The sequence below is a fragment of the Corvus hawaiiensis genome, chromosome 2 (genome assembly GCF_020740725.1).
Source record: "Corvus hawaiiensis isolate bCorHaw1 chromosome 2, bCorHaw1.pri.cur, whole genome shotgun sequence".
Classification (NCBI taxonomy): Eukaryota; Metazoa; Chordata; class Aves; order Passeriformes; family Corvidae; genus Corvus; species Corvus hawaiiensis.
The window spans coordinates 119,815,558-119,831,844 of record NC_063214.1 but is presented as its reverse complement, the minus strand read 5'-3'; the positions used below and the strand labels follow the sequence as shown (position 1 = coordinate 119,831,844).

General features: G+C 42.0%; 1 protein-coding gene across 1 annotated transcript in view; it reads left to right on the top strand.

Annotated features, from left to right (window-relative positions):
• The window catches only part of PCP4 (Purkinje cell protein 4), a 47,642-nt gene that overhangs the window by 14,305 nt on the left and 17,050 nt on the right, over positions 1 to 16,287 (top strand). The window contains exon 2 of the mRNA XM_048290756.1: positions 3,840 to 3,891. Within this exon, the coding sequence (XP_048146713.1) occupies positions 3,840 to 3,891 (52 nt within the window). The remainder of the gene's footprint in view (positions 1 to 3,839; positions 3,892 to 16,287) is intronic.

The following is a 16,287-nucleotide window of genomic DNA, read 5'->3' as shown; positions in this document are numbered from 1 at the left end:
TCAGTACTTTTTTATCACGTTAAGGCTGAAACAGCTGAGGTTTTTTTTTAATTAAAGCAGAAGACTATAAAAAAAAATAAGGTCCTTATGAAATAGTTCTGTTTGATTCAATTTCTTAGAGGGAAATCTTTGTATGGAGAATGGGTGGTGGTGCAGAGGGAAGGCTTGCTTGGCACCGTGCTGGCAGAGCCACAGCTTTTTTTGTGTTGCTTAGTACCAATGTGTGTTTCCTCCTGTCACATCTTAGCGTAGCAAAACAAAGCAAAAATTCCCTGCTGTCCTTCTTGCCAATACAGAACATCCTAATAACATTTCATATGTGTCGCCCCTGTCAGTCTACGCTGACTTCTGCTGCTGCTCACTTTACAGAAACTTTCCACCTGTTTCTATTCTTTTAATTCCGCTCTTGGATCTTTTTTTTCCCCATTCTTTTATGTAGAAACACATCCTGTTGAAAATCTGCAGCCACTGCTTTCCTGGGATACCGCTCTGTGTACCTTGTTGACCCTGCACTGAGGCAAAGCATCAGGATGATGTTATTATCTGTAAGAGCCCATTTTTCAGAACGTTCTGGCAGTTTCATGTCCCTGATCTTGGACTTTCTGTGGCTCACTATAAAACAAGCAACCCTTCTGCCCCCAAAAATTCTGTAATCAACACCTGGCTGCAATCCCTAACACTGAGGTGCTAATTAAAAACGTAGCTGAAAAGGTCAGGCTATTTCAAGACAAGAACAGAATGTAAGATTAAAGGCAAAAATTAGGCTTGGGGGTGCAACAGGGCCTAGAAGAATGAGTAGAAAAGCTGCTGCAGTAATTTAACATTCTTCTTGAAATGTCCTCCTGGCTGCAAGTTCACTTTTAACCTTAGTTTGCTCGCCTTGGGGACTAATTTAGTACAGATTTTCATACCATGTTAACTGGCCTCTGCGTATAGCTCTGAGAATTTAACAGGAAAGCAAACCTGTTCTGTTCTTACTGGGATTTTGAGCATATGGCAGAAGTCTTTTTTACTTCCTCTGCTGACAAATTGGGAGTCACTTTGATTTTTGGAGACATTTTTAATTATATGCCTTTGGTGTTTTGTAAAACCACTGAGTTAAAAATTAATATAGCCCGAAGCAGTCATAAACTCTGTTTCCTCCTACGCAACATAGCAACAAAACTGTTTATCATGTTTTACTGTATAATCGTTATGGGTCTGCACTCATGTTCATTTTAGCTCTGATGTTTCTTTGATGCCTGGTGGAAAGTTTATTCAATGCTTCTGTCCTGGTGCTTGCCTTAAAAAACGCTGTGGAATTTCAGAAGCAATCTCTGAATGAAGGGAGCTGGCTGCAAGTTACAGGGAATGGGAATCTTCTCATGAGGAAAGGCTGAGGGAGCTGGGGCTCTTCAGCCTATCAGATCCCAGAAATTAATACTACTTTTCCTGTATTTCAGTGATTTTAATTTCATCTGTTTTATCTATGGCCAATATCTGCTATACCAGCATTTCATCCATTGCTTCTTGAAAATCCCCCCAGCAACTCCTCCTCGTGTTTAGTCCCCTTTTTCTCTGAACTACGTTAAAAAAACTCAGCTTTGTTCTGCAACCTGCAGTAGCATCATGAAAGGTGATGAAAGAAGAAAGAAATTCCAGCTGCTAATAATACCAACACCTTGAAAATGTTTTGAAAAGTAGGTCCACTGAATGTATTGAAATAAAAGACTAAAGGCTTTGCAGGAGGATGATCCCATTGTACCTGGCTTTTTCCTGAGTTTCAGTACCTTGTTGATGAGAAGCTGATTCTCACTTTCAAATCCATTGCAGTCACTTGGAAGACAGCACAGGACTTGTAGATCAAAATAAGTCTATAACTAAAGGAAAAGCTCTTAGAAGCTGGTTTGGCAGACTTTCAGGTTTCGTCTGTTTAAGTCCAGTGGTCACCAATCAAAAAAATGGCTGCAGAATATTGCAACTGATTTCAGAGTTAAAGAAAAATACCATGACCTCATGAATAGAAAAACCTTCATTTTACCAAACCCAAGTTTTTATTCTTTTTCTTTGACAACATTCTGCTCTCCCCGAGGGGAAATCTCGAGACACGAAATAAATGTGTGAATCCATGTTCCAGCACTCCATCGTAAGCAGACTGAACCTGACAGGTATAGCCTAGGGAGGAAAGAGAAGCTTTCATAAAGCCTAAGTAGCACAGCCTGAAATGCTCAGGAAATAAGACAACTTGAAAAAGCATTTAAAAATATGCAGGGGAGGAAAAAAGGAATATAGGTACCTTTTTATTGATAGAAAAAATAAGGTATTTTGTAAATGAACACAATAAAATCTTCTTTAAAGTGCTGTTTAGAATTGAAACATGGAAGTATTAACCAAACTTTAAATAAAGGCACAAGGCAAAACTGCTTGTTGGGTGGATTTTTTGATTTCTGGCTGTTGGTAACTTATGCTTTTGTCAAAGGTGTTTATCCCTTTAGAATCCCATTCTCTGTTATTGGCCAAGTTTCTGTCTTGGCTCTGAGGCTCCAGGGAGAAAAAAAAAGTATTTTCATTGTCCATATCAGAGCTAAGAGCACACATGAAGATTTTGTACTTACCTCATTATTAGCTCTATATACAAAATACACCTTGGAAATCCCACTGCTTGGGAAGGCAAAAGACAGAAGCCAAAGCAGAGGAGGTTTTAACCAGAAATTTTAAAGAAAATGCCTTCAGACAAGTGTATGGCTGTATGCATTTTCATAGGAGAATCCACATAACTGTCCAGATGCTGGTAAAAACCATTTGGTTTGCAGTGCTCCTGTACCTGTTCACTTCCCTGGTGCTTGAGGATGTGCTGCCTCTGATGGCTGAGTGCAGCTGGATTTATTCTCTGAGTTTTATACTCCCAGATTTTTACGTGGACAACCCTAGAGGACGATTTCTTCAGTTCTATTTCAGTAACACACACAAGTATGAATAATTTTGCATAAGGAATGTAAATTTGCCATAGGCTGAAGTACCTTAATCCACCTTGAGATGCTTTCTCTGGGGGATGCAGAATAATTTTCATAGAGTGACCATTCCTAAGCCAGAAAGTCCCCTACTATTGAGACCACTCCAGTACTCTGCCACTGTGACTATTTTGACTGCCCTGGTGTTTTGCCTCCTGTTAGTTGGCAGAGTGATTTAAATCAGTTCTTTTTCATGGAAATTCAGGAGGCTATTCCTTGGACAGTGAGTTAAAGTGGGAAGTTCCATCTTCTCTCGTGGCCAAAGCAGAAAGTGGATCTTCTAGCCAAAGTCAAGTCAGGATGGAGATTGTCCCTAGCCCTCCTTTTGTTGCTAATGTATTTCTAGGAACATTGTTACTGTGTCTTTTTTGTGGCATTGGCCACATTTACTTCAGGCTGGGCTTTGACCCTTATAATTTTGTCCCTGCAAAACCTCATGACTTCCCTGTAGTCCTCCTGCGTCATGGAAGGGGAAGCACAGCAGGGAGCTGAAGAAATGAAATGCTGCATTGTAGCTCTCATTCCCTTGCACTGCTGGGAACCTGATTACACACATATATATCACTCATTGCTATAATTACATCCAGGGGCACACGTAGTGATGCAGCTGGACCTAAATCAGAGCCTTTTATATTGGAAAAGAGCTCCAGGATCACAGAGTCCAACCTTTAAATGGAACTAAACATTCCTGTGTCACTGGCAGCGTCTCAAAACAACATTGCATGAGGGTGAATGGATAATCCAACATACTGAGGAGAAATCAGGCTGTAATTACCAGGAATTCCAAGGGGAAAATGCATGTTCAAGTGTGTCCTAACCTCTTGTTTTGTGTTTTTTTCCCCCTAACAGAGACAAGGAACCGGAGCTACAAATGGGAAAGACAAGACGTCTGGTGAGAATGGTAAGGGTTGACTTTATTTCTGGATGGAGAATACTGAGTAAAATGGAGCCAAAATACTTTTTACTCTAATGACAGATGTCCGTAGCGAAGGCTTTGGTGTCATAAATTACCTTCTGATTGTGTTTGAGAAACTGGAAGGACTTCAGAGGGTTTGTTTTCTTTTTACTTGTATGTTTAAACCCTTTGCTAAAGTAGAGTCTCTCTTCTGAGTGTGTAAGTGGTAAACTTAAGGACTTCAAAGAAGTCAGAGCAGAGACAAATGAGACTAAAACAAGATGAGATATGTGTGAAAAGGACACCAAAAAACAAGGTGAGGTATTATGAGCTGCTCCATGAATGAGGAAGGTGAAGAGAAATGGATTTGCTGATAGAGTTTCTGCAGTGTGATTAATCCCACCTAATTTTAGGCCCAGAACTAAGATACCAAAGTTAGAATCCACTTGTTTAGAGCTTATTTGAGTGTTGCTAGAGAGAAGCTATGGATGGAGCAGCTCCCATGGAAGGACCAGATGGCAAAGAGGCTCTGAATTTCGTCATTGGAGTGAGGCTGGACTCATCTCCACTCCTCCAAGGGGTGACTCATGGGGCTTTTTCAGACCTTAATAAAGGGGCTGGCAGAAACCAATTTCAGACCTTCAAGGGGCACAAACAATTCTAATTAAAAAACGTTGATTTTTTTTTCCCCCCAGAAGAATGCAAAACTGAATTTTCAGGAAAACAGTAATTGTTTGGGGTTTCTTTTAAGCTGAAATCTCATTTTATTTCCTATAGGAGCAGAAATGCTTTTCACACAAATGATAATTGATTAAAATCTGGTTACCATCAGAAAATTTTTCAAAGGAAAAGATTAAACAATTTTGATTTTCTTTTTAATATACCCAGCTAAAATAGAGGGAGCATCAGAAGGAGGCTTGAACTATAAAATGTGCTCTCTGCTTCTGTTTGCTCATCCAGTTCTAATTAAAAGAATGTGTTCTGTGTCCATCCCATCCCCTGAACAGCAGGAAGAATCCGAGTCCCTTCTCTCTCTGAAAAGCCAAGGCTTTTCCAAATGGGTCATTTGAGCAGTTATTTTGGATGTGTGTTTTGGCCTTTTACGTTGGTCAGAGTAGAATTTTTGGGCCCTTTGAGGCAACACATCCTAGAGCATTAAGAGTCTTCTTTATGAATAGTTTTCCTATTACAGGGAGGTGACTTTCCCGTAAGGGCTGTTTGCATAATGTTTCAGTAAATGAAATCCGTAGATGATGCTCCCACTATGAGAAAACACAAATTGGAGTGGAAAAAAAAAACAAACCCAAATAAATATTTTGGCTTGTTATAGTGTCTTGAATTAGTGGGAACAAATGTACCCTGACAGCAAAGCAATTTGCATTTTCAAGTTAACAGGGAAGGAAAGCAAGCAAAATTATGTCAGCCATTCGGGCAGCATGGGGAGCATGTTTTTCTCTCTTCTGTTTGAGCACATTATGAACTCAGCTCATTTGCCTTGAATTTCTTTCCCAAATAAAAATTTCTTCCCAAATAAAATAGTCCTGTTGTCAAGTTCAGCTTAGATTTACTGATCCTGCAGCCTTTTTAAAAGCAATTTTTTTTTTTCTTAGTGGGGATTTTGAGTGAGCAAGGGCTGCATCATTAATTCAAAAATATATACGGTTCTAGTTGTGGCATAATTTTATGTGTAACATAAAGAGGCAGATGCACAGTTAATCTTGGGCAAAGAGATACCAATTATTTTTTGTAATGAAATTATAGCAGAAAAGCTGTCACCTACATAAAACACAGGAGCAGCAGGGGAGATGGAATAGAGTCCTCTGATCTCCCCAGCCCACATGCTTGCATAAAAATAAAGCAGAATCAGAACTTTGAACCTGAAATTGAATGCTAAATCAAAGAGGCAGAAATGTGTAACTCTTTGTCCTTATTAGCTCTGTGTGGTTAGAACCCAAGCAGTGATTTATTGCTCTGAAAATTGGGGTGTGCTGTAAACCTACATACACAATATAAATCCTCTGTTCCATGTTTTTTTGGCCAGAAGTCAGCAATATGTCCATGTCTTAAATGTTATTAGCCTCTTCTTCAAGTGTTTGTTTCCCTGTCAAAAGGAAACTTTCCCTCTTGTTTCCCTCTTGTTGAAAAGGAGGGAGGGTGGAGAAGCAAACAAACTCTTTCATCTTATAAAAAGAAAGCAAAAGAAAGAGAAGTCATGCTCTGACAATGTTTGCAAAGGCAAACTGGTCTGGTTGCCGTCTTTGCTCTGTTTACAGATTAGGAAAAGCTGCTGAAAACTGGCCCAAACAACAAATAAAGATGCTTGGCTTTTCTCAGGGTTTGATTCACACAGAGAGACACTGTGGGGTTGAGCTTTGTTCGTGCACTGCAGTAGAAAATGAATTTTGGGCCCGCCTCTAGGTTAGGTTGAAACTGAAGAAAATAAAATAATGACCATGGCAATCAGCAGTCTCCCTCTTTGAAGACATCTATGGCCTTGCTGTCACCATGCAGCACTCAGGAAAATTCAGTCTCCGAGGATTCCTTTTTATAGCAGGGATAGTTTGGGTAGACACAAATGCATTTTCTTGTTTGACCCTCCTTAGACAGGAACAGTCCATCCTTAATTTTATTTAGCTCCTACCCCAGAGCAGCAGTGGCAGCTCTTAGCAAACCTCCCATCAGCAGCAGGGGCTGTGCTGCTGCACACACAGGATGGATGAGGATGGAAGGGACCACAGGGGGACATCTGGTGCCACCTCCCTGCTCCCAGAGCACAGGGCTGTGTCCAGATGGCTCTGGAATATCCCCAGGGAGGAGACCCCAGAGCCTCTGTGGCCAATCTGCTCAGGGCTGGCCCTGCCCAGGGCAGCAGTTCTGCCTCCTGTGCAGGGCAATTGCCGGGCTCAGGCCCTGCCCGTGGCTCTGGTGCCGCTGCCGGGCCCCGGAGCAGAGCCCGGGCCCTGCCCTGAGCCCTCCCTGCAGCCAGGGACAGCCAGGGCTGAGGGCCCCTCTCAGCTGGGGCTCCTCTCGAGGCTGAGCAGCCCCGGCTCCCTCAGCCTGTGCTGGGCACGGAGCTGCTCCAGGCCCTTCCTCAGCTGCGCAGCCTCCGCCGGCCCCGCTCCAGGAGCTCCCTGGCCCTGCTGGGCTGAGGAGCCAGAGCTGGGCACGGCACCCCAGAGGTGCCTCCAGGGCTGGGCACAGGGGCAGGATAACCCTGACCTGCTGGGAATGCTCTTCCCACTGCACCCCAGGATCCCATTGGCCTTCCTGTCCCCCAGGACACTCTGCTGGCTTGGGGACAGCTCAGTGTCCCTCAGGACTCCCAGATCCTTCTCCAGCAGGTCACCCCCAGCCTGTGCTGTGTTATTTATTCCCAGGTGCAGGAGCCTGTATTTGCCCTTGCTGAATTTCAGACAGTTCTCTGCCCATCCCTCCAACCTACTGAGGTCCCTCTGAAGGGCTGCACAGCCCTCACGGGGATCAGCTGCTCCTCCAAGCTCTGTGTCATCATCAAACTTGCTGAGGAGGTTCTGCCCCTTCATCCAAGTCACTGATGAACAACTTAAACAATCTGGGCCCAGTACTGAACTCATAACCTCACTAGGACCTTGAAGGACCTCAGTCTACCTGAAACCCAAGAGATACTTATTTGTGAAACTGCAAACTTAGCTTGTAAACCTGTTACATAAACGCTGTTCTCTGTGGAAGAAAATCCAAAGGGAAGACAGCACTACTATTCCCACACAGCTCAGTGTAGGATAAGAAGCTGTAATTTCCTTTATGCCCACCTGGTTTGATTAGTCGGGACAATCATATTTGCAGATGCAAATATGAAAACAGAATGTTCCCCCCTGGCTATTAGTGAATAAATGATTCTTCTCTGTGACCTTGGCAATGTCACAAAGTTCCTTTGTAGGTTAACACTTGTCACTTCTTGTGTTTCACATTGCCCTGTGTTGTTTTTTTCTTGTGGTGCAATTTGCAAGCTGCTCTCATGCAATCTACTCCTTAATAGCCCAGCACAACTGCCAGGGAAACAATTGCATCAGAACCAATTATTTCTGTCTTCAAATTTAGAATCACTGTTTTTCCTATTAATAGATCTTGCCCTTTCTTCTCAAAATACATAAAGCATGTGATTATTAATTGGTATTATTAATTTTTCTTGGAAGATGAGATTTATCATTCAGTAACATGAATATTTATAATAACAAAATAAGTGTTTTCATGGGATGAATTCTATGCCTTCCTGGCTCTGAGTGAAATGAAAATGAGTAGGTTTTGCATGAACTGAGATGTCATGGTGGATTAATCCGGTCACAGCAAGATGGTCAGTTGTATTTTCAGTTTCTTTTCATTCCCAAACACTTGTCAGTGTATGAGCTCTGCTTTGGGGCGTTCAGAAAATTATACATGAATAAATATTCTGTGTTTCATCCTGTCCATGGGATGCCTGTACATAAAGATGAAGAAACAGTAGAGTTAATAAAGTAAATTCTTATATTTTGCATCTAAAATGGAGTCACTTCAGTCTGAATGCTTCTAGAAAACATTTAGGGTAATGGTAAATAATTGTAAAGCAATCCCGTGTGGGAGAATAGAGATCTCTCTCTAGTAAGCTTTCCTGGTAGAGGGGTAGGCATCCTGCAGTATTATCAACAGTCCATTCACCCACTTCCTCTGCTCAAGAAATTTGGGAAATTCTGCTCACTGCACTCAGGAATAAAAAAAGAAATCTTGCCAGATCCGACAGAGTGAATAATAATCTTCATCGTTATTTATGTAGAGTGCTTAGCTTAATAGAGCTTCAGTTCCTGGCTAGAGGCCAGGATCTTTATTGTACTATGGGCTAATATAAATATCTCTTTAAGAACTCAAAATTAATTTTCCACTAATATTCTCCAATGACTGCGTAAAAAATGTGCTGTTTTTGGGAACAGCCCTGCAAATAAACTTACTGGTGGAAAAAAACGATTTTGAGGAAGGGAGGGGAACACATGAGGGTAATTTGTATAAATATTCAAAGAGCCTCATGGAACATGGTTTGCTGTATCTTCCTGGGCCTGGAGGTCACATTTTTTATTCCAAGGAAGGGACAGAGCCTGAACTGCTGCATTGCAATGCTCATACATTTTCTTTCCCACAAAACATTGCTTGTGCAGCAAAAGATGAATCTTAAGTATTGCAAGCAACTGCTGAATCAATGTGAAAAAAACCACCCTAACCCTTTCAAACTGCTGCTCTCTGATATTTCACCCCCACAGCACTAATCAGAAGTTAGGATGGGGAGTACTGGATGAAGGTATAATATTGAGTTTTCCTGGGTGATAGGTTGAGAGTGGGCGCAGAAATTAGCTTGCCTTGTTGTCTCTTTTCACTATGGTGAAAGTTCTCTCATCCCTTTTAAGTGGTGCTTCAAGGGATATGATCTCCCAGTAATGCAGTCTCTCTCATTCTACTTTCAGCCTATATCCAAAGCCAAATTCTGTCCTATCTCATCCAGTCTAGCCAGTACTAGTGGGGATTTGGGAAGTGAAATGAGAATGATTTGTTGTACCTCATCCCACATCTCTTAAAATAAAAAGTCTGTGCCTCAGCAACATTCCCAGACAAGTCTGCAACCACCAAATACCATAACACCTTCACAGAGCCTAAATACAAAAGTGTCTGAACCCTCAGCATGGTTACATAAGTTGTGTTCGGTCATGTACAGATCACTCAGGCTCAGAGGAAGGTGTAAAAATCCTGTGAGAACTCAACACTCTGATCTGTAGCTGAGGGTGGATCAGATGAGAAGAGAAAAAGTCCCAAGTGAACAGTTCTAGATGAATCCCATCTCAAGACATGACAAAGACACTGCAGGAAACTGCTGAGTTTCAGTTTAGGAACTTGCCTGGGGACAGCTGCACAGAAAGTTTGCCCAGAACCAAACCAAAGATGTCTCAGGTCCCCTCCTCTTCCTTTGCCCAGCCTGGTGTGTGGAATCAAGGAATGTGCCCGTCCCTGCAGGCAGCCAGCAGGGCTCAGCTAAAGGCAGATTGAGCCTTTAATAACAAGGCTCTGGGATTGTTCACAGATCTTCGCTGGAGAGGATGCTGAAAGGAAGAGAAGGGAATTATACATGAACTTTATTTCCTCTCCTAGGTGAATTTCCATTTCTGGAGGCCAGGGATGGGCGTGAGTCCTCTCCAGAGGGATACTGTGTGCTTCTTTATTTGGGGCAGTGATGGCAATGAAGGACTGTTCACAAACATTCTCTGACACACAATTTTTGGTGTTGATTCAGAAACAAAAACTTCTAAAGTGATGTTTTTTATGTGTGTTTGAGATAATGTGGGCACCTTCTGCACTGAAACTTCACCTATACCCCTGTGTGCCTGTCCATGTGCAGTGATCATCTGGTTTCATGGAGAGGAGCCTCTGGAGGAGTTTAATCAATGTATCTGAACTAAACTGAAGAAATACTTCTAAAAGAGTAGATATTGTTCTTATTTTTCTGTTATCTGACAAGTTGGCTTTGACACTGTGCATTACAGCTTCACCTCATCTGCTAATGAGGAGCTTTCGTTTTTTAAATGTTTAGGCAGAAGCATCTTAAAAAAAAAAGGATTTTATTAAACGTTTCATCAATTAACAGCTGTGCTCTTGTAGTCTGGCCTGTGTCTTGGCTCTGGAATTCCCCACAAGTTTTCATTTTGTGTATCATTTATAACCACTCTCGTGACTCCCAAATAAGTCCATCGTCCCACACAAAAAATATAGCACTATCCACATGAAGGATGTCTGTCTGTAAGTTGCTATATAATGTTAATTATGCAGCTTTTTCTTGCACATTTTGGGTTTCTTTTTTCTTTTTTTAGTGCAGAAGTCCCACAAGGAAAAAAAAATACAGAGCAGAACAGCACAAGCATAGAATAACAATTTCAGCTTTTTAAACCTGCTCATTAAAGACTTAAAAAATGGGAAATGGGAAATTATTTCAAAAGAGATCTATCTTTTTTTTTTTTTTTTCCCCATAGAGGGAAAAGCTCCTATTAACTGGTACCTTTGACATGGAGAATCTTCACACTTAATACTCCTGCCACCAATGAATCTGTCTAGGTACTTATATGGTCCTCACCACCATAGTAACTGAGTGTCTTCCAAGTATTTAAAAATAGAGATAACAATAACAATTCTTGCCCTGGTCCACCTCTTTCTTTCCAGCTTGCTAGGAGAACAACTTGATTAATTTGTGGGACCTTTGTTTTGCACACAGTGCCTGCACACAGCTCGGGAAGCTTGTGTGCCTGCGTGGATGCGATGTTCTCAAACCGAGTGCATCCAAAAATCCGGCTGCATTTCTAAAAATGTGAGAGATGAACACATGTATAGGAGTTATATATATTTCTGTATGGTCCCTCACAGTCTGCTCCTTTGCAGGAGGTAGAAGTCAGTAGAACTGCAGCATTCCTGCGGTGCTGAGATCAGGAGCAGCCCAAGGAAATCATCATGAGGTGTCTCAGTAAGTGGGTATTTGAGCACCTGAAAGGTAGTGGTAGCCCATCTCCTTCCTGAGAAACTGGCTGGAAAATCAGCCAAGATCATTAGGGGGAAAAAAAAAAAAGTGATTAGAAATGAAGAAAAAGTCAAATTAAATGAAAGAAAATAAAGCTGTGGTGATGCTGGTGGATTTTGCCTTTTGGATGAGTCATAAATACACTGGAGTTCCCATCAAGTGTTAATGAGGAAAGACAGAATTGAAATCATGCCTTTGACAAGTGCCGTATTTCTTCTGGAAATCAGTCTGTAATTATCAGTGAGCTGCCTGACTGTGCACCAGGGAGAAGGAGCCTTCTTTCCATGACTGGCACATAACTGGCTGGCTGCCACAAATGTGCACTGCCTGGAAAATGGGCTCTCCTGGGAGAAGGAGCCTTTAGTTCTGCTTTGGTGCTGGTGGTGACCCAAAGGGAGGACACAGGTCAAACCAGCCCCTCAATAACCCTATAAAATTTCCTCTGAAATGAATCTGCCCCTGCATCATCAGAGATGGTTTGGGGTGTGTCAGGATCAGAGTCAATGGGATGTGGGAGATGGAATATTTACATTGGGAATCCATGGAGCTGGGCAGACTGGCACAACTTGGAGATTCCTCTCTCCACGTTCCCCGACACTAACAACAGATGATTAAAAGGCTACAAGAGGTGCATATAGCTGAGCAGCATGTTTTTTTAATTTAGTGGAAGTGAAAAATGAAAGAGGAACACAATCAATGCCCAACAGTGGTTACCAGGATTTACTGTTGTGGAAACATCACTTTTCTTTTTGACTGTACACACATGACTGTACACAGACCTGCTTTACTTCACACCACAGGCTTTTGTTTCCTTCTGACTTGGGTTTGTAAATGGAATGAAAATACTTTTCTACTTACGAGTTCCTCCGTTAGAAATTCGGTAAATGATTAATCATTCGTTTTTTTTCTGAAGGTTTTTAAGATTTTAATTTGTAGCACACAGCTGTCTTGCGGCACTTAGCTCGATGCTCCAAAATTAGCTTGTAATTTGGTGTTATCAGGCTCCCTTGTGTAAGCAGGCACCAGAATTTAGAACAGCAGGAGTGTTACAGACATGATGAAAATGTGCTCCTTTGCTGAACTGGTGGCCAGAACAAAAAGCAGTCAGGGCTGCAGGAAGGAATTAGATGCTGCATCAGGAACCAGCACAACACTTCACCTTCAGTCCCCGTGCTCAGAGATTATTTCAGGACCTTATGTAAAATGCTTAGGTCGCCTGTCCGAGGGAAGAGAGGGGTGTCTCAAAGTCAGCCCCACACGTGTCTTGGGTTCTCTGCCTCTCTCTCTAAGTTTGGGGTGAAATTCTTCATGTCTGGCTCTCTGGGTGCACATCTCTGTGAGAGACCTAAAGCTCTGTTTGTTCTCAACAGAGAAAAATGTATTTTTTTGTGACGTGGTGCTTACCAGAATGAGCTCCTCTGGAGAGCCTGGTGTTCATAGATCTTAATCTGATTTAGGCTTCTAATTTGCTTAGCTCTCTCAAGGCTGAGGAATTTGTGGGTAATACTAACATTAAAAATAATAAAAATTATATAATAAATAATAAACAAAATAATTCTTTGTCTATCTCTGGAGTTAAGTGGATGCTCAGCAGGGTATTTCAGAATGTCTGGTTTGGACCTGGACATTTAATTTCTCCTTAAATCCATCTCAAGCAGCTCTATCCTTATTCAGGTTTGACTTATCCTGACCACCTCATGCCAGCTCTCACAGCCATTTTCTCAGTGGAAATATGGATGTGAAAACATCCAAATATTTTCTGGCTTGAGGATTTTGTTAGCCAGGATACTGGATTTGATGGAAGCATTTGCTTTAGCCAAGCACTCTTAGTATTGGTTCCTTTTTCCCCCAGCCCACAGTGGGTTATGAGTAGGAAAGACTGAGAAAAATACATATTTTCCAAGGAGGAATTTCCAAGAACAGAAGAAAGTTGGATAGCACCGGATATGGAAAAGGCATTTTGAAAGTCATAGTGGAAAAAAAGTAGGGCAGGGTGCTCTGGCAGCTCCTGGGAGATGATGTGGGTATTCCAGAGCTGGAAATCAGCTCTCAGCACTTCTCCAGGGTCTCACAGTGACATTATTTAATCACCGTTGATGAATGAGTTCTCTAACTGTATTTTGAGTATCTCATCTTTCATTCTAATTTATACCTAAAACCCCCTGAGACTGCTGGTTGACTCTAGGTGGAGAAAGCATTAATTATTCCTTAGGTTTTAGTGAAACACTGGCACTCCACAGTGACCAATTTGCTACTCCTGTAAAAGCTGCCAATAAAAAAGGACATGTACAAATATATTCATTAGCTCAAACTAATTAAAACCCAGGCTAATAGCCAGGAACACAACACGTTATTGCAGGATTTTGGAATTCATTATGTGCCTGTGCTGATCCAACAGTAACTATCCCTGCAGCTCCTAATCTAAGTTAAAGATCTGTTTACTGACAGACACCTAAAATGTATTTTACAGGGCCTACAGACATTGCAGAGTTTCTGACCCAGGTGTCTGACAGGAAACAGGGATTGGCCATGGAGATAATTCTGGGCAACAGGGATTAGCTGCGGAGAAAATTCTGGGCTACATCCTTTGTTGTGTAACAGAACCAAACAGAAGGATGGGAGAGGTGAGATTAATTAAGCCTGAAGAATTGTTTATTCTTGTGGCCTTTGATTTCAGAGCTGAGTGTAGGTTATCAGGTGTGGTACCTTTGAGGGAAGATGTGGATACACCTGTGTATATTCCAAATCTCCAGTTGCATTTGGGGCCCATCCTGGGGAATGTTGTGAGCACATAAACCCCCATCCTGGCTTATCCAGGGTCATACAGCACAGGTGAGGATCAGATAACCTCCTTCTTTTCACCTCAAATTACCAGGGGACAGAACCCACTGAGGGAAGGACATTGAGACAGAGCTGGATCCAAGGCTGTTTGGTGTCCTGAAGCAGCCACCTCTGGGTCTAGCAGCCAGCAGAATAATTCCTAGCAGAAAACGTGCATTGTGGTCTCACCTAATGATTGTATTCATCAAGCAGGCAGCTGTATTTGTCACTGGCAGAAATTTCTTGGTGACCTTTCCAGTGAATCTGTTCCCAACAAAATTCTATGTCTCTGGTGAGAGCTCTGTGTCTCTCATGTGAGGTCTGCCTCCGGCAGGCAAAGATGTGGAGAAACTGGGGGAAAAAGAATCCCTGGCTTATTTTAGCCAAGAAGGTAAGAAGACAAATGGAAGAAGTGTAGGTTTGGATCTTTTCTGTCAAAGGATGATGGATGCTGTCAGCAGAGGGCAAGACGTGGGCTTTGCCAGTCAATCATTCCCTCCATCAGCACCACTTGGTCTCGTCTCAGACAAACTTCTTTGGCTTAAATTCCTTCCTCTGTCAAATTAGAGAGAAAGAAATGGCTTTTCTAGACCCCAGTGGGAAGAAGTTTGGAGATTAATGATCCATAAACAATAGCATATATTCCTGTGTCATTTTCCCAGTGAGACCAGGTGTGGGAGGTTTGGTGGACGTTGTCTGCTCTGACTGCTGGACCTCTTTGAAGCTTTTCCCTGTGCCAGAGAAAAGGGTCACAATTCTTGTTTAAATATTTATGATTTTCACAGGAGGGACCACAGAAATAAAGAGCAAAAGACTTAAGTCATGGGATGGCATCCTCTGGAGGTCCCTCAGCTCAGAACCATTCCAGTATGGAAGAACATCAAAAAGAAAATGTAATTTTTGGCAATTCCCCCCATTCCTCCCTGTGCCACAGGCAAACCTTGGGAACAACAGAGTCTAGAAGCTGTTCTCAGATGCAGCAGAATTAGTGTAGCTATTTGGTCTCTATTCATCATCTTAAGAAGATTACTGCAGCTAACATTAGCATTTTTGCTATTACATGGTGGACTGGCTGAAGTCCAGACTGGGTTAGTATTAGAATACTTATTTCTTTCCTTTTACTGTTCTTTTTCTTCTTGCAGTAGAAGATGATGGACACAAAAAAAGCCAGTGAAGAAAGCTGCATCAAGGGATACCAGTGCTTCTTTGTAGTTTCTCCCCACATATCTGTTTGTGTGAGCTTGTAATTCCAGCTCAGTTCGGTTCTAAGTTTCAAGTTTAAATGAAATTAAATATAAGCACATCCACAACTGCCATTATTTTTGAGTGGGTACTATGTGAGACCACTAAGAAGTTACTGTTTTCTATAAATTTCTATAACTATAAATAGATCCAAATGTACTTGAAACTTGGCATGGAAATGTTCTATAACTACCATGAATTTGACCCTTTGAGCTTCCCACAACTCTGTGGACATCACAGTGATTTTCTGTGGCTGTAAGTAGTTTTCTGCAGGACTCTGTAGTACTGTGATGCATATTTGAGGCTGAATTTCTTGACTGAACTTGCAGAGTAGAAAAACCAACAATTAACCTGAGCTGAGTTAGAGAGCAGCTGCTTCTCTTCTGCTGTGTGTTTGTGGGGTTTCTGGCCTGCCAGCAAAAGGCTGAGTTTACTTTTGTTTAGTTCAGTGTAATTGCTGAGATAGGGAGTGATGCAGCCCAGAGCTGCCAGCCTCCTTTGCTGGTGTCAGAGATACCTTTTGTTGTTGTAAGTGATGCTGTCTGAATGTGACAAAACACTTGATAAGCTTGGCCAAGCATGCCAGAAAACAAAACAAAACAAAAAGCAATGTGGACTTTTCAGTCCAGGCAGTTCAAAAAACTGCAGGGTGTTCTGCCCCCACCAATGAGATGTTTCAGGAGAAAAACTGATCGATTTGGTTAAAAAAAAAGAAAGTTTTGCTTTTTGCTAGTCAGGAGAGGCTGCACAGATTAAGGTAAGCACTAGAAAACACTCAGATC